General features: G+C 38.7%; 1 protein-coding gene and 1 non-coding gene across 2 annotated transcripts; one reads left to right on the forward strand and one right to left on the reverse strand.

Moving 5' to 3' along the window:
• Positions 1–17126: 17126 nt before the first annotated feature.
• On the forward strand, positions 17127–17233 carry LOC145135281 (small nucleolar RNA R71). The gene has a single exon (XR_013719743.1). It is a non-coding gene; the product is annotated as a small nucleolar RNA R71 (small nucleolar RNA).
• Positions 17234–22779: 5546 nt separating this feature from the next.
• LOC145132815 (Core-2/I-branching beta-1,6-N-acetylglucosaminyltransferase family protein) lies at positions 22780–24461 on the reverse strand. The gene is made up of 4 exons (XM_079067733.1): positions 23802–24461; positions 23634–23709; positions 23427–23542; positions 22780–23335 (listed from the first exon to the last, which is right to left on the reverse strand). The coding sequence occupies exons 1-4, from the start codon at positions 24337–24339 to the stop codon at positions 22884–22886; spliced, it is 1182 nt and encodes a 393-aa protein (XP_078923859.1). The 5' UTR covers positions 24340–24461; the 3' UTR covers positions 22780–22883.
• Between the last annotated feature and the right edge of the window lie 1042 nt (positions 24462–25503).

Below are 25503 nucleotides of genomic sequence, written 5' to 3' on the forward strand. Positions count from 1 at the left end.
TTTACACCATGGCGGACTCTGTGGTCGATGAGTCGCTGGGCCAGGCGTTTAGCACTATCGAATGTGGCTGGGTTAGAAGACAACACATTTCCTTGGGTCGGAGCAGTCAGACCCCAAATGTATCGTTCTATCTTCTTGCTCTTTGGGGTAACCATCCCGGGGCATAGAGTTGCTAGGTGGCTGAACCGGTCAGTGTAGGTCACTATGTCTGAGCCGACCATAGTGAGCTCCCACAGCTCTTGTTCCAACTTTTGAATTTCTCCTAACGGGCAGTATTCCTCCCGCATTAACTCTTTTAGGTTTTCCCAACCTATTGAGTTAGCCACTGATAGGGTCAGTGACTTAACATGGCTGTTCCACCATGTTAGGTCCAGGCTAGAGAAGGTGCAGGCAGCAAACTTCACTTTGCTCTCTTCTGGGCACAAACAGATTTCGAAGATCGACTCTGTTTTCTCGAACCATTGCAAAAGGGCAATGACTCCACCAGTTCCTTTGAAGGACAATGGATGGCATTTGATGAAGTCCTTGTATGAGAACTCTCTCGAGCGCACGGGGACCTCACCTTGAGTAGAATCAGTAGGTGTTCCACCTCCGCTGGTACTGGTGGAGTGATATTGAGCCATGGTTGTTGCCACAGCCGCAGCTACTGCAGCGTTTATAGCTGCCATATCGATTTGCAAAGGAGGTGGGGTTGGAGTTATCGGAGTAGTGCGTCTGATTGGTCTGCGAGGAGGCATCTTTGCTAATAGAATACAAAGATGAGACGGAGTAAGTCTAAAGCAATGGACATAAGCCGAAAGCTGAAAAGACAAGGTTATCCTAGTTCTGGGTGTATCGGGTCCTGACTTCCACAGGGTTCTAGAAACAATTCGTAAAAAGTCTATACCAAATAAACTTTATGAATTAGAAATGGCTATCCTCGAATGAATATTTGTTACCTGAATAACTGTTACCAGCTGCATGTAAGAAAATAATCCTAACACGTAATGTGAGTAGTGTTTCCACTAACTCATTAAGTTAACAAGATTATTATTTATTAGTGTGACATGTAAGACGTTTTGGTTACTTCTGTTGATCCCTCTTTGAAGGCTCCAAATGAACTTGCTCTTGTTTCCTCCTGACTCTTCTGTTGTCTCCTCTGAGGAAGTGGTTACATCTATCTGGGCTTGTCGTGCGAGAATGGAAGTGTCTAAAGAATCTATGAGATTTAAGGTAACTTTATGGGGTGATCCTTACAGAGTCCTCCTATAATTGCACAAGGTATACAAGTTGTATATAATTCAAGATTAAATAGACATTCGATTAAGTGATCCTACTCCAAAACCACAACCAAACAAGGAACATGTAGTGAAGCGTAGATCACAAATTCTAAGTCTATAAATTCTCAATTATATATAACCTTGGGAGTATACATTGCAAGATTATAGACCTATCCGTAAGGGTCTTTTAAGTTATCACATAAGTTATTTGTATGTTGCCTAAAATACTCCTATAGTATTCTAACTCTAATGTACTTGATCTAGTATTCTCTTGACTGGTGTTTGGGTAAGTTTTAAGACTGTTGCAACACCACATCACTCCCAAACATATGTCGGTCACATCTCGAATGAATATAGTTGATCAGGCTATATTGATCCTAGCTATGATTACATAACTGTTCAGGTTTGACGACAGTGTTCAACCTTTAAATACTTTAGTTCTGTTTTTCTTGTGATACTTGGTCTAGTATGTACATGTATAAGCAAGTAGGTATATTTTTATAACTTATCGTTATACTCTTTAAAATATATCATTATCCAGAGCACGTAAGCCCCATTGTATTTATATTTGTATATCTTTTATCGGTTGATATACTTAGTTCACTATAAACAATGCTCTGATACCAATCTGTCACACCCCAAAACCGGAACGGCGGAAACGTTCGGGGGTGGTGGACGTTATGTTTAGTATCACAAGATATGTATATAGTAAGCAAGTAATGAACAACCATTTCATTTAAAAAGAGAGTGTTTACAATGTGTGTGTTCACAAAACATAGAATTCATAAGCAAATAACAAAACAAGATTTGAAGCTATAATGCTCCATCTTCTGAATTCCTAGCACGAGTACCTGTCTAATAGGCTCCTGAGAATACAAGTTATTTGAAAGAGTTGATCAGCAATTAAGCTGGTGAGTTCATAAGATTTTAGTGATGTGAGTAAGCTGTAAAATGTTGTTGAAAATGTAGTCGTAACATATAGTTGTAAAATGTAGAAAGTTGTAAATTTTGTTTAGAAAAGTTTGCCTGTTTCTTCTAGGAAATCCTATATTTTCTACTTTAATGAAAGATAAGTAAAAATGACTCTACAATCCTTTCTATGAGTACTAAATGGATACAAGTTATATAAAACTCAAACTAAACAAACAATCGACTGTGTGCATCTGCCCTAAGCCCACAACCAAACAAGGAACAGGAAGTAAGGCGGATTGCACACATCCCATTGGTTGTTAGATCATTGTTCTATATAACCCTGGTGTATTCACTTGTTACTCATGGAGTTAATTGTAATGGTTCCTTTATATTTAATGAAAAGATTCTTAAAGAAAACCCTTATTTCTTATAGTAAAATGATGACCACAGTGACTACTTTTATAATAACTTAGTTTATACTGGATATATATGATCTAATATCGGATAGGAAGTTAATTGAGTGAATCTGCCCTAAGCCCACAACCAAACAAGGAACAGGAAGTAGGCGGAAAGCACACATCCAACTACCTATTGGGTATTAATTATATATAACCATGATGTATAAACTAAAGTATTATAGAGTTAATCACCTAAGGTCTTTTAAGTTTCACTGGTTTAATAAAATGGATTAAACCCTTTACTGGTTAAGTTTATAGTTTTGTATACCAAAAGTTCTGATTTGGAAAGCATGTTTTGTACTAGAAAACTGTGCATTGACTCTGTGTCTTATGACTTGACCCATACCTGGTACCCTTATGATGTCTTAATGTATACTGAGCATATATATATCTAGAATCGAATAGACAATAGATTGGGTGAATTCGTTCCAAGCCTACAACCAAACAAGGAACAGGAAATGAAGCGAAGATCACACATCCTATTACCTGTCGGATCCTATTGGTATATATATATATATATATATATATATATATATATATATATATATATATATATCCTTTGATGTATACATTAAGAAATCATAAGGTTAGCATTATGGTCCTTTCTATTTAACGTAGCCTTCTACCAAGGCATCTACTGTTATGTGCTAGACTCGACTGTTTTGTTTGTCGTTTGTAAAAATGTAAGTTTTCCCTAGTTTATAACTATCTTAACTCGAAAATAGTTTGCATTTGACTTTCAAATGGTACTGCCACTTTATGAAAGTAATGGGAATGTAAGTACACAGTTGTCGTTTATAATGACATGCGGATGTACTGATGACCTAAAACATGTTTGTTTTATTATGGTCATAATGTGAAAGCTAGTACCCCTACTGAACGCTCTCCCTGTCTAGAGATTCAGGGAACCAAATGCGACCTCTGCAAATTCTTGCAAGCCGTGTAATTCACATTCAAGTTATATGATCATGTATACCCAATATAACTATCACATTTTGTTTAAAACAATGAGTTAGTGATTCATTGGTATAATTAGATCTTGTATGTTCTCATCCTATAGCAACCTAGTTTGTTTGTTCTATATGGTATTGTTTGTTTCTCATAATAGCATCTCTCTCTGTATGTTATTGTTTGTTTCTCATCATAGTATCTCTCTCTGTATGTTATTGTTTGTTTCTCATCATAGTATCTACTCTTGTATCTAGCATGAACTGAACCCCTAAACTATACCCCTTATAGTTTACTACTAATTTACTTGTACTGTTATTGAAAAGACTCATTTTCTACGAAGTTATGTTGATACCTTTAAAAACGGAGTTTTGTTAAAACTATAAAGTAACATAACTTTAAAAGAGTTTTTGAAATGTTTTGACAACTTATAAATGACATAAGTAACATTTTGAAAGATGTTTATAACAAACAGTTACACAATTATCATTGTGTTCAACTTGTATTCCCCCCCCCCCTTAAAACATTTAAAACAGTTAAAAGATTCATTACGAGGTATGAACTCACCTGATGTGGGTGATTCAACGAATATGCGTGTAAGGATGAGAAGTTCCACGAATGAAGTCCCGAGACACAATAAGTCCTAAATGACACATATTGGCATGAATATAGTGTTTATAAGCAACTATATGAAAGGAAACACCTTCCGGGACTAGGAAACACTTTGACCAAGTGTTGGAATCACATGTGATTCATCAAAGGGAAGTGGAATGGCACTAACTTGAGTTTACTACCATGGGTTTACGGCCCAAGGGAGTTTACGGCCGTAAACTCATGGTCAAACATGCCTAATGTTGGTTTGAAAGCTATGGAAACTTTAGGGACTTTTGTTCTACACTTGTATGAAAAAGACCAACCCATTGAAGGCTTTTGATGAGTTTACGGCCCAAAGGAGTTTACGGCCGTAAACTCATAATCATTTATGTGTTTGAGAGAAGTTTAAGGTCCTTCAATCATCAAGGAAGGGTTCTGGGTCACTAGCTTTGCATCTTATAGGGTTTATGGTCCATACATGCTTCAACATTGAGTTTACGGCCAAAGGAGATCTTGGGCCGTAAACTCAAGATGTTCTTGGGGAATGCATGTTTCAAGTCTCTAAGCATGAGTCCTAACTAGATATGAAGTATAGGGAAGAGTACTTACGATCTAGAAGCTTGAAATGGTTGATATTCGCCAAGAACACTAGTGTGTGTTCTTGGTGTTCTTGGTGAAACTTGAAGATCTAAGAAAAGAATGATTTCCATGGATGAAATCATGGAAGGATACTAGATTAAGTGATGTATCAACAAATCTAGGAAGAATACTTACTTATATGAAGATCTTGGAAGGAAATCTTGATGATACTTGAGAGGATTTGAAGGAAAATCGGCCAAGGAAGGAAGAAATGAGAAAAATGGCCAAGGACCATATATATACTCTTGAGTTTACGGCCACATGAGTTTACGGCCGTAAACTCATTGCCTTGTGGCCGTGAATTCATTTTGATGAGGTTAAGGTTTGATTTGCTACACTGTGGTTCTAGCAGGTACTTTCTAACACTTATTCCTTAAGTGTATTAGGCTTAAAACTCCTTAGAATGTCCTTTAACCGGGCTAGAACTCAGTACCAATGAGTTTGACACTCAGTTGAGTTGATTGACTGGGTTTTAAAATCAAAATTTTTCTGGGTTGTCACACACGCCACGAAGAACAAACAAGAGTTAACACCCGACATCTCATGGAAGTTGGTGCCACCAGCCAAGTCAACTCCGTTCGCATTCGCCGGTTGGATGACGACCACGATCGGACTCGAGACCGCACCGAGCTCCTTCGACGAGAAATGGCTGCAACCCGGGCTGAAGTACAAGAACTCCGAGAACACCGAGCCACTCCAGAAGGACGTCTGGCAGAAGCAGAGCGCCAAGCGGCGGAATCTAGAACCGAAATGAGGAACTTCGTGTCTACACTTCGTGATCCTCAGAGCTTCAACCACCGCAAGTAGTGTTGCACTGCTCGCTCCAGTTTAATCTAGTTTTGCGGATAAATATTACTATTATTTTCTAGTATTTTATGTCCGATCTCGCGTTTTAAGTGTTTACACTTCCGGGATCAGTTAGGCGGTCAAAATTTTCCCATACATTGATGTATCATAGACCCCTTGTAGGGTCAAATTTTCCCCAATGTTGTATACTAAGTTATATCAATGAAATTGACACGCTATTTGCTTTATTACATCAAGTTCATAACATGGATTGTTTTCAGATTAAATTTACTGGTGTCCGATTTATGATTGTTTGATGTATGAATCAAAGTTATATATGATTAAGACCATGTCGACCTAGAAACGGTGGTTCCGCCTTGGATTCCTGTTCCTTGTTTGGTTGTGGGCCCAGGGCAGACCCATTAGATTCGAAAGTTTATTTAGATCTTAATTATATATAACTATTATACATCGAACGATTGATGAATGGGCCCGGTATGGATTCTATTACAGACATCTCATGTGAATCAAATCTATCAGCATTCATAAAGTCTATGTTTCATTATCTATAGACCTCTAGTATGAATGGATTCATACAAAATCTTTACGAGTCGGAATCATGATGCATATATAGAACTAATAATGTTTAGTTTTAAACTCTCGACTTGTGAGTATTATCCAAGACTAATTGTCTTTTCATTCATGATATGGCAGAAAATGCCACCTCGTAAAAATCCTAGACGTGTCGGCGCCGCAGGAGCTGCACCACCGCCACCGCCACCGCTCCCTCAGTTCGACCCAGCAATGTTCCAGGTTGCCGTGACGGCTGCAGTGGCAGCCGCGATAGCCCAAATCAACCCCAGTAATTCAGGAGGTGCAGGTAGTGGTGCCTCAAATTCTAATAACAGGGACGGCCAGGGACGCTCGAGAGAGTGTACCAACAAAGACTTTACTAACGGCAAGCCCAAAACCTTCAATGGAAGCGGAGGTGTCATACCGTTGCTACAATGGTTCGAGAAAACCGAGACCATTTTCGAAATATGCGCATGCCCTGAAGCAAGCAAGGTCAAATTTGCTTCATGCACATTCTCCGAAAGAGCCCTCACCTAGTGGAAGGGCCACGTCAAGACACTAACGCTCCCGATAGCTAATGCGATAACATGGGAAGATCTGAAAACCATGTTAATGAAGGAGTACTGCCCCAGGGATGAGATACAGAAGCTGGAAGAAGAATTTTGGGGTCTCAAAATGACAGGCTCTGACATCCTGTCGTACACCTCAAGGTTCAGCGATCTAGCCATGCTGTGTCCCGGGATGGTTCCTACTGAAAGCAAGAAGGTGGAAAGGTACATATAGGGACTATCTTCCCAAGTTCAAGGAAACGTATTGTCCTCAAAGCCAATTACCTTTGACAGTGCCAAGGAACTGGCACAGCAACTCATCGACCATAAAGCCATCCATGGCACTGTGACGACCACCTCCGAGCAAGTAAAAGGGGGAAACAACAAAAGGAAGTTCGGGGACAAGAAGAAGGGCCAGCCTACTCAAGACCCTACCAAGAAACAACATGTGGTTGTTGTGCACGTTGCCACAACCACTACCAACCCAACTCCGATAAGGCAATACGTCGGGAACCTACCCAAGTGCAACAAGTCCAACTATCACCACAATGGTGCATGCCGTGAAATGCATTGCACCAACTGTAACAAAAAGGGGCACACCGCCCGGTTTTGTAGAACTCCAACCCAACCGAACGCACAAGTTGCCAACGCCGGAGCCAGCCGAACCTGCTATGGATGTGGAGAAGCAGGACACTTCAAGTGTAACTGCCCAAAGGTAAGAAACCCCAACCCCGGAGAAGTGGGCAGAGTTCTGGCGATAGGTCATGAGGAAGTCGTCGCAGATCCAACCGTGGTTACCGGTACGTTTCTCCTCAACAATACATACGCATGCATTCTTTTCGATAGTGGCGCGGAGAAAAGCTTCGTGAGCCACCAATTTAAACGCTTGCTTAATCAAACACCACAAACACTAAAAGACACATTCACCGTAGAAATGGCTAACGGAAAAATAGAGAACACTAACGACATTTACACCGAGTGTACCCACACCTTAAACAACCACTCTTTCCAAATCGACCTTATGCCGGTCACCATAAAAAGTTTTGATGTTATCATTGGCATGGATTGGTTATGCCCTCACCATGCTGAAATCCTATGTCACGAAAAGGTCGTTCGCCTTAATCTGCCGAGTGGCGAAACTCTCGTTGTCTATGGCGACAAACCTAGTTCAAACTTTCAGATCATCTCTTGTGTCAAGGCTCAAAAGTATCTCCGCAAGGAGTACCACGCCTTCCTAGCCCACGTCGTAGACAAGGAACAAGAAGGGAAAGACATTAAGGACATTCCGGAGGTCTGTAATTTCCCTGATGTATTCCCGGAAGACCTTCCAGGAGTGCCCCCTCCTCGGCAAGTCGAATTCCGAATCGACTTAATTCCTGGAGCTACCCCCGTAGCCAAGTCGCCATATCGCCTAGACCCGGCCGAAATGCAGGAACTGTCCAGTCAACTGAACGAACTGTTGAGAAAAGGTTTCATTAGACCAAGCTTCTCGCCTTGGGGAGCACCGATTTTGTTCGTCAAAAAGAAGGACGGATCGTTCCGCATGTGCATTGACTACCACGAATTAAACAAACTCACCATTAAAAATCGATACCCTTTGCCTCGAATCGATGACCTCTTCGACCAGCTACAAGGAGCAAGTTTCTTCTCGAAGATTGACCTTAGATCTGAGTACCATCAACTACGAGTTCAAGAGGAGGATATTCCCAAGACAGCTTTCAGAACACGCTATGGTCACTACGAATTTGTAGTGATGCCTTTCGGCTTAACAAATACACCTGCAGCGTTTACGGACCTGATAAATCGGGTGTGTCAACCTTACTTAGACAAGTTCGTGATTGTTTTCATCGATGATATACTAGTCTACTCCCGAAGTAAGGAATAACACAGCCAGCATTTATGTCGAGTCCTGGAGACGCTGAGGGCGGAGAAATTGTACGCAAAGTTCTCAAAGTGTGAGTTCTGGATTCGAGAGGTGAATTTCCTTGGACATGTAGTCAGCAAGGAAGGAATCCATGTGGACCCTTCAAAGATCAAGGCGATTGAAAGCTGGGCAGCGCCAAGAACACCCACAGAGTTCCGACAATTTTTAGGACTCGCCGGTTACTATCGAAGATTCATTCAGAACTTCTCCAAAATCGCAAAACCACTCACCACCTTGACTCAAAAAGGGGTGACCTTCGTCTGGGGGGATAAGCAAGAGGCTGCATTCCAAACATTAAAACGAACTCTGTGTAGTGCTCCGATCTTGTCCTTACCAGATGGAACAGAGGACTTTGTGGTTTATTGCGATGCATCAAACCAAGGTCTAGGATGTGTGTTGATGCAGCGAGGAAAGGTCATTGCCTACGCCTCAAGACAGCTAAAGACGCACGAGGTAAACTATACGACGCACGATCTCGAATTAGGAGCAGTAGTTTTCGCCCTAAAAATCTGGAGACATTACCTCTACGGCACTAAGTGCACCATCTTCACCGACCACAAAAGCCTTCAGCATATCCTCAACCAAAAAGAACTCAACATGAGACAAAGGCGATGGGTGGAATTACACCCCGGAAAAGCCAACGTGGTTGCGGACGCCCTAAGCAGAAAAGAATACTCAGGCCGCCGAGTAAAGGCGTTAACCATGACCATCCATTCCCACCTGTCCACACAAATCAAAGAGGCTCAGGAAGAAGCCTTGAAGCCGGAGAATGTGGCGGGTGAAGCATTAAGACGAATGGACAAAAATCTTGAAGTCAGGGATGACGGAGTTTGTTGTCTCATGAACCGGATCTGGACACTAAAATTTGGTGGATTCAGGGACGTTGTCATGAACGAAGCTCATAAAACTCGCTACTCCGTGCATCCCGGCTCAAACAAGATGTACTTAGACCTCAAGAAGTTGTATTGGTGGCCAAGCATGAAAGCCGAAATAGCTACCTTTGTGGGCAAGTGCCTGACTTGCGCCAAGGTTAAGGTAGAATATCAAAAGCCCTCGGGACTACTTCAGCAACCAGAGATACCCAAGTGGAAAGTGGGAACGGATTACGATGGATTTCATTACCAAGTTACCCAAGACAACGGGTGGACTTGACACCATTTGGGTAATCGTCGACAGATTAACCAAATCTGCACACTTCCTACCAATAAAAGAGACAGACAAAATGGAGAAACTGACAAAGATCTACATTAAAGAAATAGTACGCCTTCACGGAGTACCAATATCCATTATCTCCGATAAAGATAGTCGGTTCACATCACGATTCTAGCAGTCACTGCAGAAAGCTATGGGGACTAGGCTGGACATGAGCACAGTCTACCACCCACAAACAGACGGACAGAGTGAAAGAACCATCCAGACATTAGAGGACATGCTACGAGCTTGTGTGATAGACTTTGGAAAAGCTTGGGATACTCATTTACCTCTTATTGAGTTTTCCTACAATAATAGTTATCACACTAGCATCAAAGTTGCTCCGTTCGAAGCCCTCTATGGTCGTAAGTGCAGATCACCCCTGCGTTGGGCTGAGGTAGGCGATACATAACTAGCAAAAGGGCAAGTCCCTAACAGCGCACTTACTAGCCCGGAGATCATAAGGAAAACAACCAAAAAGATCGTCCAAATTCGAGAGCGAATGAAGGCTTCGCAAGACCGACAAAAGAGCTACGCGGATAAGAGACGAAAACCTTTGGAGTTCCAAGTTGGGGATCGAGTACTTCTAAAAGTATCACCTTGGAAGGGTTTAATACGCTTCGGAAAACGAGGGAAATTAAATCCAAGGTATATCGGGCCATTCGAAATCCTCGCCAGGATTGGCCCGGTGGCATACAAACTACGATTACCACAGGAACTCAATCACGTTCATCCTACCTTTTATGTGTCAAACCTGGAGAAATGTTTGTCTAATGAGACCCTCGTTATTCCTTTGGAAGAAATTGAGATCAACGAGAACCTCCACTTTGTAGAGGAACCTGTTGAAATCATGGACCGGGAGGTCAAATCGACGAAACAAAGCCGCATTCCCATCGTAAAGGTCCGGTGGAACGCCAAGCGAGGACCCGAATTTACTTGGGAGCGTGAGGACCAAATGAAACAAAAGTACCCATATCTATTCCCCAACCCTTGAAGTCCCACTCAAAATGCAAATTTCGGGACGAAATTCCTTCTAACAGGGGGATAATGTGACAACCGTCAAATTCAAGTCAAAGTCAAACAAGTCAAACCGGTCGAATTTAATTAATGCTTGTATGCTAAAAGTTATTCTATGTATAAAAATGTGCATTTGTATGTCAAAAATTCAAGTGTCTCGACGAATCCATGTGTTAACAATGTAAAAACCCTAAAAAGGGAGTTAAACGCATCAAAACACGACTAAGGACCCTTTCGGGAACTTAAAACAACCATAAACGAAACGTAACGGGGTTCACGAACCTTGCATTACGAGATTATACGATAATAATGGCTAAGAATTAAACCTCTCCCAAATCTCTCCAAGTATGTGAAATCTCTCCCAAATCTCTCCAAGTATGTGAAATCTCTCCCAAATCTCTCTAAGTATGTGAAATCTCTCCAAGTATGTGAAATCTCTCCCAAATCTCTCCAAGTATGTGAAATCTCTCCAAGTATGTGAAATCTCTCCCTAATCTCTCTCAACTTTTTATAGTCATCCCGACCCTTAACTTGGCCAAAAACCGCTCGAATCGGTGAGTTATATCGAAAAACAGTTAAATAGGGCCGAAACCCCTCTTAGGAACCGAACCTCTTAGGAGCCGAACCTCTTAGGAGCTGAACCCTTCTAATGGGAACCGAACCCTCCTGTCAGAACCGAACTTGTCAGAAGCCTTCTCGGACCGAAGCCAGCAGGAAGGACCGAACTTCGACCCCCCATCCGAGAAGCCTCGCACCTTCGGCCCCTTCCTCCTTCTCTCGGTTCCTTCTCCCCTCCTCTCGGCTCTCACCCTCTTAGAGCCGAACCTCGCAGGTTCGGTCCATAATGTCCGGTTTTCGACTACTTTCGCCTCCTAAGCCCGTTTTTGACGTTTTTGACGGAATTTTTTCACCAAATTCATATTTTTACCATTTTTAACCCCAAAACTCATATTTTATTTATTTTTCAAGGATTATTAACTAAAAATCATTATTTTATAATAAGAGGAGTATTCTACCCCACAAGTGGGTCAAGTGTGCCCACTTGCCTCCATGTGTCATCCTCTCATTTGCCACCTTATCCACATCACACAAACCAATGCACACATCACTTCAAACTCACAAGTTGCCCCAGCAACCTTCTATATAAAGAAATCCCTGGATGCTTTCTTGATTTACTTGCTCATTTCAAACACACACACACTTCTCATACTACCTCAAGAAAGCTTCTTTCTCTCTACTTCCCACCACCTTGTGCAAGTGTTCTTGAGTTGCTACTGCACTTTTTGGTAAGTATTCCATCTAAACTCAAGTGTTATTCCATAATTTCATAACACTTTTGGATCATTGACTCATACCTTAACACCAAAAACCGTTCTTAAGATCATCCAAGTCTTCCCGTGTTCATCAAGTGCTCTTGAATTGATATTCCTTAACTACAACCTTCCACTCTTTAAGTCATCACTCAAGGTGAGTTCATAACCCTACATTTTGTAGTTTTCTTCAGTTTTCATGGGGGAATACAAGTTAAAACACCAAAACATATTCAAAACTTAACTTGACAGCTTACAACAGAAAAGTTGTGACCTGTTCACGAACTGTTTTACCCAACTTAAACTTAATATTTTTCAAAACTGTTTAATATGCAAGTAGTTCAGGTTTGTACCTTTAAAATTACTACTTGCACATCTCCATACAATTTTTCTACAATTTATGGTGATTTTTACAAAACTGTCTATCACTGCAGCAACGAAATCAGACCAGGTTGTGAAAATAAACATTTTCACACTGGTTTGAGACCACCAAAAATTATGGGAAAATTTATGAACACAGTAGACACTTTTTCCAAATACTCAGAGTTTGCAGATTCAGCTTTCGACTTACGATGATTTTTCTATAATTACTCAAATACAGTGACAGTTAAGGGTAAAACTGTCAAATACATATTTAAGAGTTATTCACACCTTGTAACATGTTGAGTAAGGTGTGTAAGATTTACACTTAGTATTTCCAATGTCATTTATTTGAAATACATATACATGCGTAACAAGGTTTCATACCATCATATAACACTTTTGATAAACTATAATAGGTATAGTTTTGAACACTTCATTTAACAAAGAAAAACAATAACATTATCGATTTACAAAACGAATATTTCATTACATACTACGTGAACTTGTTAATAAATAAATTTGTGAGACATTCTCCTTCGGGGTACTCTTAAGTACCACAGTAAAGTCCTGTAGTTATAATGAGAACCTCCTGGAGGGAGGGCGTGATAGTTGTGTATAGATCTATATTGGGTCTGACAAACCTGCACCCTAAGCTGTCTGCAACAGCTAGACCGCCAGGTCTGGGGTGACAAGTGTCATAACATTCTGACGCCTGAAGAACGTCGAGTACGAGGTCTTCGAGTTTAGTATGGTTATAACATCTCACATGAGAAATTAACAAAACACACAGTTCCCGAGGATTTAAGGACTTTTATTTAAATAGGAAACCACACACACACACACAAGTATGACGATTTACTTACATACACTAAACCTTGGTTCAGTTAAGACTATAACAACCCTTTAGAAAATATTGGATTTCTGGAAACAAACTTGTAACAAACTTTAAGGAAACAACATTCATTTTCATAAATACTTATGAACTCACCAACTTTATGCTCATACTCTTTCAAAACAACTTGTATTCTCAGGTAATCCGTAATACAGGTAACTACAAGATTTCGGAAGTCAAGACGCTAAGGCGTAGATTCTTTTGCTATATTTTGAACATCATATGTAATTTATTTGGAAACATGTATTTTGGAAACAATGTAACCTTTTAAATTATATCTATGATGGTTGTGTTTTACTTTATTCACTATGGTTATGATACTGAGCATGACGTCCTCCGCCCCCGAACGTTTCCGTCGTTCTGGTTTGGGGGTGTGACAAATAGCATGTGATGAATCATTAGACTTAATAGTGTAAATACCTGCGTAGGACGGCTTGATCTTTCCATCCTTGATATCTTGCAGATATTTCGGGCAGCTTCGTTTCCAATGCCCTATTTCATGGCAGTGATGGCACTCTGCCTCCTTGGGGTTGGAGTTGGGTTTAGCAGAACCAACTTTGGTTCCACTGGAAGAGGTGCCATCATGGGACTTTCCCTTATGGTGGCTCCTTGAGGGAGCCTTCCTCTTCTTACCCTTCCCTTGCCCAATTGCCAAGACTGGGGCAGCAGTAGGAGTAGGAGTTGATGCAACAGATTTGCCTTTGAGGTTGCTCTCAGCAGTCCTCATCAAGCCTTGAAGCTTGCTCAAAGTGACCTCCTCCTTGTTCATGTGGTAGGTCATCCGGAACTGGTTGTAGCAGGGAGGCAAGGAGTGAAGGATGATGTCAATTGCCAGCTCTTCATCAAAGTTCACATTCAACTTTAGCAGGCGATCGACATATCTCTGCATCTTTTGCAGATGAGCAGTAAGGGACTCTCCATTACCCATTTTGGCAGTGATCATCGAGGTGATGATCTCGTACCTTTCTTTCCTAGCGCTTTGGTGGTACCGGTCCAGCAGATCTTGATGCATCTCATAGGGATACATGTCCTCATAGGACTTCTGGAGTTCTGCAGTCATAGTCGCCAACATGATGCAATGGACTTTCGTGGCATCACGCTCATGGGCCTCAAAGGCAACGATCTCTTCAGCAGAGGCAGTGTTGATGTTGATTTCCTTCAGCTTCTCATTGAGGACATACTCTTTGTCCTCATAAAGAGTGACCATTCAAATGTTGCGGATCCAATCATTGAAATTGGACCCGTCAAAGATCACTCTCCCACACAAGTTCATGAGTGAGAACGAGCCATGGGAATTTGAGCCAGAAGCGTTGTTGTTGACGTTCGACATCTGAAAAGGAAAAAAGAACAAAGTTTGATTAGAAACGAATCCCCAATTAAACACCCAAATGAGAAATTAGGGCTAGGATCCAACAACATTATTTACAAATTAGAAGATGGATGCCGTAATCTAACAAGTAAATAATTTGAAGGTAAGTGAATGACGATTCACTAATTTTCCACCATGAAAAACAAAATAAAGCTAAGTTTTAAATGTATTGAAAACTCCTAGATCTTTTGAGATTCATTGAACTTTTCAATGGCATGTTTAAATCTTGATATGCCCCTCAAGTTTGTGACTAGGATGCCGAGGATCACAAAGCGGGTGTGAATAACCATGCAAATGTACATGGTGCCCTCAATGTTACAGTCACCTATTCGATGTGCCGGTTAACCACACACGCTCCATCGAACTATGACAAACATCGATTCACCCTTTGCCACCTTTGCTTAGAGCCAAATTAGTGTGCCGCTTAACCACACACGCTCCTCTAACGTCTTAGCAAGGGTACAAAGTGTAATTTCATGGAATTGCATCAATTCACTTTTGCCTAAAGTAACTAAGAGTGGGGATTTTTGTAAAAACATTTAGTTACTTTATAAATTCATTATACTTTTAATGAGGAAATGGTTACCCTATCCTACCCGTTCGGCTAACGACCCTCCACTAGTCAAGGGTGTGGTGGGTAAGAGTGGATATCCAATGGCGGTCATTTTACAGGCCGCTTCCTTAAACACCCCTTATAGACCAACTTCGTGAATGAGGCCTACTAACGGTAAGACTAGCATTTAAGTTATACATACATATATATATATATATATATATATATATATATATATATATATATATATATTAATCTTATAATATTATAAAGTATAAGGTTGAATTTTAAACTTGTAAAATTCTAGGGTTTGAAATGTAAATAATTCAAATTAAACTTTTAATCAAAAATTTAAATGTCAAAACTTCAGGACAAGTTTTGAACTTTTCAAAACACATAGGATCAAATAGCAAATAATTTAAATCAAACATTTAATTTAATGATTATCTAAATTTGATCTATTCTATTTTAATCACAAGATAATTCATCAAATAAATCAAATAATCAAATTTTATCACATAAGGAATTTATTATTCAATTAAATGGTAATTATCTTTTGTTTTGGTAAGGATAATCATATAATAACAATGAAAATCGGATTTTATTAGTTAAAAACAGTTTTGGTAATTATCCTTCAGCAAAACAGCAAGAAATCCCGAGATATCCTTTGTCTGACAGCTAAACTCGTCGAGTTCCCAATGTGAACTCGTCGAGTTTGTCAGTCAGAAGGCCAAAAACGAATTTTTAAATCATGAATGAAACACTAGGCATCAAATACAATAGAAACCAATCAAGGCTCTGATACCACTGATGGGTTTGAGCCAAAAGAACATCTTATGTGCTCATGCAAACGCTAATGCTTGGATCTAGGTTTCTCTATTGTACATGCAATTCATCCAAGACTTATAAACCCTACATCTAGCATACATATTTCGAAATTAACATAAGAAATCAGATCTAGATGATTACCTCTTCTACAATGGCTTGAATCTTCTTGTCTTGGAGCTTAGAGTCACAAATGTCACTCCTCTAATGGCTTACAAACACCACACAAGCAAGAGGATGATATTGGAGAGAGGGGAGAGGCACAATTTTGGCTATGAAATCTTCTAGGGTTTCAAGTGGCCGAAATATGATGCCCTAGGGGTTCTATATATACTTGTGTTGCTAGGGTTTCAGTCAAAACCCTAATGGACAACTTAAGCCTTAAGTAATCCAAGGAAGCTTCTGGAATAGGGCCTTATGGCCGAAATTAGGATGGGCACATCCCTAATTTCGTCCAAGCCTAGTCCATAAGCCTTCTCAGCCCAATACTCAACTATCACACATTTGACAGTTTAAGTCCCCGTTATTTAATTAATGTCTTTTAGTCACATAATTAATTCTTAATTAATTCTTGTCTAATATTAATTAAACTATATGATTTCTCCTTTAATATGTTATTCATATAATATATTAATAAACCATAATAACCTCTCTCTTCATAAATCACCCTGTCAAGTTGCTCTGGTGAAGGCAACCCAAAAGGACCATGCACAACCAGGTCAAGTACATACCAAATATAGAGCCGCGCTTAGACACTAATCCAACACTTGTTCCCTCCATCTCCTTTACCTCTAGTAACATCTTCTAGTGGGTTATGATATTCGTGCGAATGCTTTGCAAATTCTTCAATTAATTCTTTAATGGTAGTCGGTTCTTTCTTTGTCATAGGTCCTTAAGATTCAAGAAGTTGTCTTGTTGTAACATTCACCCCATCATAAAAAATGGACACTTCTTGTTGGACATTTAGATCATGTTAAGGACAACTCCTAAGCATCCCTTTGTATCTCTCCCATTCTTCATATAAGGATTCTCCGACTTCTTGTTGAAAATTAGCAATCTTATTCTTTAGCTTTGAGATCTTTGAAGGCGGGCTGAATTGCTCAATGAAATCTTTACGAAGATTGGCCCAAGTAGTAATGGATCCGGGCGCGAGTGATTTTAACCAAATTTTGGCTTCGCCAGTAAATGTCATCGGAAGCATCCTAAGTAACACTGATTCTCGTGGCACGTTTGGAACATTGAAGTAGTTTGCAATGTCCTTTACTTCATCAATATGTTTGAAGGGGTCTTTGTATTCTTTCCCGGAGAAAGTATGTCTTTGAGCATTGATAAAATGTGCCCCTTGATTTCAAAACTTCTTTCAGCTGGAATCTTGGGTGGTACAAGCCTTGGTCCATTATCCTCACGTATCCTCTTCTTGTAATCTCCCATAGTCATTCTCGTGATGTCAGCTATTTCTTCAACATCGCTTTGTATATCGTCGTCCGTATCACTCTCTGTTCCTGCCTCGTAACCAATCCCCTTCGCGTTTGGTGTTCTTTCAAAGCTTTTGAATCCCTTGTCCGATTAAAAAGTGCTACTTGACTCGTCGACCTTCTTGTCTTTCATTTTATGGAAAGCCGATTCTGGATCTTGAAGTGGTGGAGCTATTGGAGTTTTAGATCATCGGGTCATAAATCACTGAAACAAAAAACAAAATAAAACAAAACGCGTAAAACGAATAAAAATAAATAAACTAAAGATTGACTTAAACGTAACCACGACGTGGTCAAAATGCCCACGACGTGGTGAATGTTCAGACAAAAAAATAAATACAGAAATATAAATTTTTGTGACTTTTACCCCACAAAAAGGATTGAATAACTAAAAGCAATTAAACTAAAAATCAAATCAGCCGTTCCCCGGCAACGACGCCAAAAACTTGATGTGTATAAAAGTATACCTATAAACTTTTAAATTTATAACCTAACAAAATTTAACTAACTATGCACTTATAAGCAGTGTACCTAGATGGATTAAAGAATAGTAAATAAGTCGGGTGTCAATCACAGGGAACGATACTTAATTAATAAAATAACTACTAAAAGGTAAACTAAGAAAAACAACTAAATATGGGTTTTTTATCTGATTTTACAAGTTCAGGAAAACTTAAATTAAAATACCTAATTAATTACTAGAAAGATGATTTAAAACCAAGAATAAAAGATACTTTTGTTTAGCTTCGAATCCCTCATGTTTCCTATGGTTGATTTCAAGATAATAGATTAATCTCGTTACTTACCAAATAAAAGTTACTAGTCATCATGATCAGACTAACTAGCATAAGTAAATTCAATAACTTTAACCCCAATGATCATGCAAGTTAAGGACACTAAATTAATTTTAAAGGTAATTTGGACTCTGAATGATAGAATCACGAGACTACCATTCTTTGGTCATGTCTAGTAATCAAGCAAATATTATGATCAAATACCGCTCTCTAACACAGTTAAGTAACTAACTTATCACCTATAGTAGGATATGTCTAATCACTAGCTCTAACATTTTAATGATCATAAATAGCTAGTTAAATCAATTTCATGCAATTAACTGCAGTTTAACTACACAATCTTGAGACAAGGCAATAAAGATAGAAACTTTAACAGGTTGGGTTTAGATTTATCAAACAATATTTAAAGCTAAAACTAGCTTCATCAATCCATCAAACAAGAAATCAACACATAGTATTCAGGAGTTCATCTAATCTAAAGGAAAGCAAGGGTTATTAGCCCATATTAACAGTTGGAAAACACATAAACAAAAGGAAAACTAGGCTAAACATCATTAACCTAAGCAAACCGAATGTGTAGATGCGAATTCTTGCTCTAATCTCTTTATCGTTTGATCTCCAGTCGAATTCTGTAACGCCCGTGTTTCGGGGCTAACCATTATTAGATGATGTAATAGTCTAGGTCAACTATTGTAAATCTTTTTGAAGTAATAAAGATAAATTATTTGAGTATTATGTGATTTATGTGCTTATATATTTGATTATAAAGAAATAATAAAAATAAGCGTCAAAATTTAAGTTTTGAATAAACTCGATATCGACACATAAAGTTGTAGTGGTCGAAACAAGGATTCCGGGGATATAAAGAACGCCGAAATCCGAGTTATAACGAAGAAGTTATGACCCGTCGAAGTTTCGCGACGGAACCGACATGGCACCGGGAAACGTAAATAGTGAATTTATGATAGTGGACTTTTTAGCCCTAACAATCTGAACAAAAGTCGTAGTGTTCGTTAAACCGAGAGCGTGCGTAAAAAGAACGCCCAAATCTGACTTCGTATGAGGAAGTTATGATTTTTCTAAGTTTCGGATCAGCAGTGCATAGCCCGAAGTTCGAATAGTAGATCGGTCGATTGTTGGCCGACACAACCCAAACGAGAATCGAAGATCTCGTTAATAGCAGTGCAACGGTAAAAAGACAGACGAAAACGGAGTCTGTGTGTGGAAGTTATAGTTTTACACGGTCGTTTAACGGTGTAATCTTCTCATACTATTAAATTTAAAATCGGTCGAGAATTAACCGACAAAGTCTAAACGAAAGTTGTAGAGTACGATCTCACCTACGCGTGGATATAAAGAACGTCGAAAAAGGAACTCATATGCGAAAGTTATGAATTTTAGAAGTCGAGTGTCCAAATTACGAAGCTGGATGCGAGGCTACGCCCAGCGTAGACTTCAGACGCCTCGCGTACCAAGTACGCCCCGCGTACGAGGACCCTACGCCCCGCGTATTGACTTTTTCTGCGGTTCCGAGACGGCCACGTCGCCCCACCCGAAGCGAGACACCTGCCCCTACGCGCAACGTACCACCGAGGGTACGCCCAACGTTCCAAGGAGGCTCGCGCCTATAAAAGGGCTGCGAGGGCTGCCGAAATTTTTGCTCATTTCCTCAACTCTTTCTCTCTCTATCTTCTCTCTAACTCACCCAAACACCCCCCCCCCCAAAGCCTAGGTACCTTCCTAGCAATAGAAGAAAACCTCGGAGACCCCGGAGTCTCCGAGAAAAAGAGTTTTTCGGTTTGAAACTCTGCCCGAGCAGAGCCCAGTTTTCAAGCAAACTTCCCGGTTTCGTCAAAGAAGGTTATTTTTAGAAGCGAGGTGTTGTCCAAATCACTCCGTATCAGGTGAGTGTATAGTCACTTTCATCTTACACATAGATATGAAGTATTTCATATAAATTATATGCTATGTGTATATATATGTTATCTGTTTACCTGAGATGTTTGCTGGATGAGAAGATCTATACTTCTTTCTTTCAGATCTGAAACTTTTTCCTTCAGATCTACACTTTCACATCTCAGATCTAAACTTTTTCTTCAGATCTAAACTGTATACTTTGAGATCTATATTGGATAAAAGATCTGAACTTCTTTCCTTCAGATCTGAACTTTTTCTTCAGATCTGGACCGTATATGTATTTTATGCTTTGAAAGTTATGTTGTGTGAAAAATGTGAACATTATTTTTTTTAGATCTAGATTGTATATGTATTTTATGCTTGGAAAGTTTTGTTGGATGATAGATGTAAGCTTTGTTTTACAGATCTGGACCATGTATGTATTTTATATCTACAAATATGTTAGGTAGAACATGGGTAGATGAAATAGATGATGTGTGATAAAATGATGATAGGCCTCGATGTTTACGATGTTTAAGATGATTCAGTCATCTAGCGGAGTATAGATGACGACCACGGACTTTTCTAGGCAGTCCAGTGGAACGCTAGCAGGCTCGCAACCTGTAGGTGTTTTTGAAGATGTACTCCATCCCCCCATGGTTGCCTTACAGACACATATGGCTGAGGAATCCCCTTCGCAGTAGTGTCCATCCCGATGTATTTCCTTAGAATAGGTCCCTTAGAATAGATGTTTTAGGGGCGTAAAGTGAGGATAACGGGAACGGGTAATCGGGTTAATGATTTGATGAAAATAAATAATGAACTTATTATTGTGGGTTGAAAACCCTATATGCTCACCAGGCTCCCCAGCCTGACCTACTCAGTTTCTTGTATTACAGGTAGTGGCAAAAGCATAGTTGGATGATTTGACGAGAGATTACGGATTTAAGGCCAGCTAGTGATTTGTGGCCTAAGACGTTTATTTCTTTTTAGTTTATGTTTATGGTTTGTATCGATGATTGACATCCCGATTTTTTGTAATGTAATGAAAACACATTTCTTTAAGAAATGCTTTGATAAAATTTATATCATATTTTGTTTTGGAAACAAATTCCGCAATACTTTTCTTAAGAAGTTACTCTGATTTTTATTAAAAAGCATAAACGAAATCGGTCTTTTCTGGTCGTGAAAATGGGGATGTCACAAATTCCACCTTCCAAGGGTTCTTGGAAGGGTTTTTCTTCGCCAACTGTGGCAGCCCTCTGGCCTCTCACGTCTAGAAACGACCTAATGTCCGGACTACATACACTTGCCTAAAATTTGGTCACCACGTCATGGTAGATTGGCACCAAGTCGTGGTCTTCATAGATATCCCTTATTCTCCAAGTCAGGTCAATGCTCACGAAGTTTCCATTTACCACGTCGTGGTGGATGGATGATGATCACCACGTCGTGGGAGTTGGATTTCACATTTTTGGCACAAACACGAAAGTCATCCGAAATTTTGTCTGGTTTTCAGATCATTTTGAATCGCCTTAATCGGAGTTACAAGTCATGAGATTTGGCACAAACATGAAAATAGGAACTCTATATCTTCTTGGGCCCAAAATTGATTGAAGCACTTGAAAACTTCATTGAGCATTTTATCAAACACTTGGCGGGTAGAAAAAGAAGTGACTAATTTGCACCAACAAAACTTGGTAATTTTACCTAGGCATAACCCTTGAAGAGGGCATCAAGCAAGCAAGCATCAAACACAAGAGCACAACACTAGCAACAACATTACATAGAAATTTATTTGAAGGTTTATGGTTCATAAAAGAAAAAAAAAACTGGTCCTTCATAATATTAATGCATACAATTTAACAAAAAGTAAAACAAAATAGTATATGTAAACTGTATGATACTAATGCATAAAATCAAACATTTTATTAAAAAATAGTGACATTAAACACTTTAAAATAGATATTTCAGATATAAATAGAAAGTTTTTTGAAAAGAAGTAAAAAAAACATCTAAAATTTGAACAGACCAACTATTAATCATTTTTATATATGCCCTTAAAATACATGTTAAAAAATCCCATAGGAAAACGCCAACTATTAATTTTCACCATATTTTTGTGTCAACTATATTTTCCATACAATCTAGTCCAAGTTTTTATTTTCATGTATTGCTATATTTTTATGGTCATAGTGCTACAATCTGGTCTTTCAATATTAAATTTAAGTTTGTTTGTTAAGAAACTGCAAAATAAAGACCAAATTTGTAAAACATAAATAAAATAAATAAATAATTGCTTCTAAATTTATAAAAATCAGTTATATACTAAAAAATATAATTTACTCTTGATAGTATAACACAAAATTTAGTTCTATAAAATTCTTGAGCTTTGCGATATGGTTGGAATGAAAATGGAGGAGAAAAATGAAATATATGACACTCGGCTGAAGTTACCCTAACAAAATCAAATCTCAAACTTGATTAACCATATTCACAATAATAGAACACAACTACAACAGAAAGAAATAAAAGAATCAGGACACTCACAACTACATTACTTACACTGTTTAGGCCTGAAATTTTCAGTACTTAAAAGATCAGATACAAGTTTCTCAAGTCTCTTTGAACTCATAGATGGTTTAATAGCATCTGCCTTTAAATAAATGACCGATCTTCCCAGAAGCTCATTGTCAATTTTGTCAAGAACCGGGTCATTTTGGGCAAAAGAATGCCCAAATGGAGCTCCACTTTCAACCATGTCAGAAAAGTGTTGGATTGTGAGATTTACAGGGTACTGTTTTGGGGGATTATCCCATTTGATGTAGTGCATGTCATGGTTGACAGTGGTGTTCTGATAGTCTTTATGGTTACAGATGACAGTGTGAAAGTATCCTTCTGGAGATGATAAGAAGTTTGTGTAATACATAAGAAGAGTACGAGGAAGATTATCCCATCCCCAAACGCAAAACTCAAGAAAGGGTCTAGTAAGAACAACCCAAGAAGAGCCTGTTGCAGAAATGGAACAGAAAAAAAAAAAGGTAAAATCTTTTTGTATAAAATCATAAAAAAATGTAAGAGGTATAGCAGAAGTACACACCCATGAACAACTTGAATGAAGAAGGCATGGATCGTTTCTCTTTGGCCCAGAAAACACCAGATTTCTTTGAATGATATAAACCGGGATCAATTATGATTGGCCTTGCCCTTTGAAACCTGCAAAGATATAAGGTAAGAAATTGAAGTATCGATGAACATCTTATCTGAGAAACGATGAAGGAGATCCAACTATGAGCTGCAAACTCACTCTTTCCAGCCGATGTTGGTTGTGTGCTCAAGAAAGTTCAAATCCCTTGGCAAATAGGAGAAAATGTGGAGAATATCTGAAAATTAGAACAACAAAAAGAGAACGAGGTCGAAAATCAAAACATCATATTGAAGCTGAAATTAGATCACTGAAATTGGTAAAACTAACCATCTTGAGGCATAAGAGGATAATCTGAAGCACTGAGATTGATAAACCAGTTCCAGTCCTTTCCTTGCTTCAACAAAAGAGCAATAGCGTGCAACATACAAGCAATCATGGTAGGTCCCTTAGAAGTCACCAAATTAGCTTTTCCAACCACCATCACATTGTTTACCTCCTTGAAATTCTTCGCGAGATCAACTCTCTCTGCATCAGAAGCTTCCAGATCCAGATGCAACAAGTAATAATTTCGCGGATGATACACCGCCCGGAGCAACCGGTGCAGACGAACACCGTCGCCTCTTGTACCGGTGATGAAGTAAGCAAACCGAGGAACCTCAGGCAAGTTATTGGCTGTGTTGGAGATTGAATTGGAAATGGCGTCGGAGTTTGAAAGGGTTTTGGAAATGGAATGTGGGGATGATCTTAGAGCGAGAAAAAGGATGAGAGAGAGTGCGGTTAAAAGGAGGAAGAAAGGGGCGAGATAGTTGTTGAATCTTTGATGGGAAGTGAATCGAAATCGAACGTGTGATCGTTTGGTAGTCATATTTGGAATCAACAGAATCGAGTGGGGAAGACGATCAGACAAACACTTTGACTCATTATTTCCTTTCCTTACCCCAAACGAGTACTTCCTCTTTTGTACGATAAAATGGGGAAAGTATAATGGAAGAGTTCAACAAAAAAAAGTTATCTGATATGTTTGCAAACATGTTTTTTATTTGTTTACTTTTTATTTTTATTTTGAAGATATTGAATGATAATTTATAATATTACCTATCTATCAAAATACTTTATTTCCGATAACGCAAATACTTAAAAATAAAAAATAAAAAAATAATAAATAAATCAGGAGTTTTAATTAAATCCAATATTTTTTTTAGAAAAACTAAAAACATAAACTATCATAATTTTATTTGAACTTTAATGGATTTTTATTGTATTTAGTTCTTTTTCATAAATTATATCTATTGAACATGATTAAATAATAGAGATATTTGACCTGTTAGCTACGGCTGTAAACGAACTGAACGAACACGAACGAGAGTTCGTTCGTTTAAGTTAGCCGAACAAATAAACGAACACGAACGGATAAACGAACGAGTTTTTTTGTTCATGTTCGTTTGTTTACCAAATTACATTGTTCATGTTCGTTCGTTTATGTTCGTGAACATGCTAAACGAACATAAATGAACAAAGATAAACAAACATAATTGAACCTATATGAAAATAAATGAATATATAATATATTAATATAATCAAACACAATTAAACATATATGAACATAAAAGGAACTTATATAAACGAACATAAACAAACGTAAACGAACAACATAAACGAACGTAATCGAACAAACGAGACCATTATTCATGTTCGTTCGTTTAACTAAACGAACGAGAATTTGTGTTCATGTTCGTTCATTTATTAAATAAACGAACTTCCTGTCGAATGGTTCACGAACAGTTCGCTGAATGTTCAGTTCGTTTACAGCCCTACTGTTAGCCACACAAAAAAACGTCCCTCACATAATATCTTTTTCCAAGTACATCATATTATAACCAAGATTTTTGAAAATTCCAAATTTAAAATTTTCGTAAATGTTTTTTCAGACAAAAACTGTTTCGGACATATTCTATAATAATTTTATTTGAAATATTTTTTTATTTATAAAAGGTAGTTTTGAAAATAATTGAAATTTGCAATTTTCATA

The sequence above is a fragment of the Lactuca virosa genome, chromosome 8 (genome assembly GCF_052849685.1).
Source record: "Lactuca virosa cultivar CGN04683 chromosome 8, Lactuca_virosa_CGN04683_v6, whole genome shotgun sequence".
NCBI lineage: Eukaryota > Viridiplantae > Streptophyta > Magnoliopsida > Asterales > Asteraceae > Lactuca > Lactuca virosa.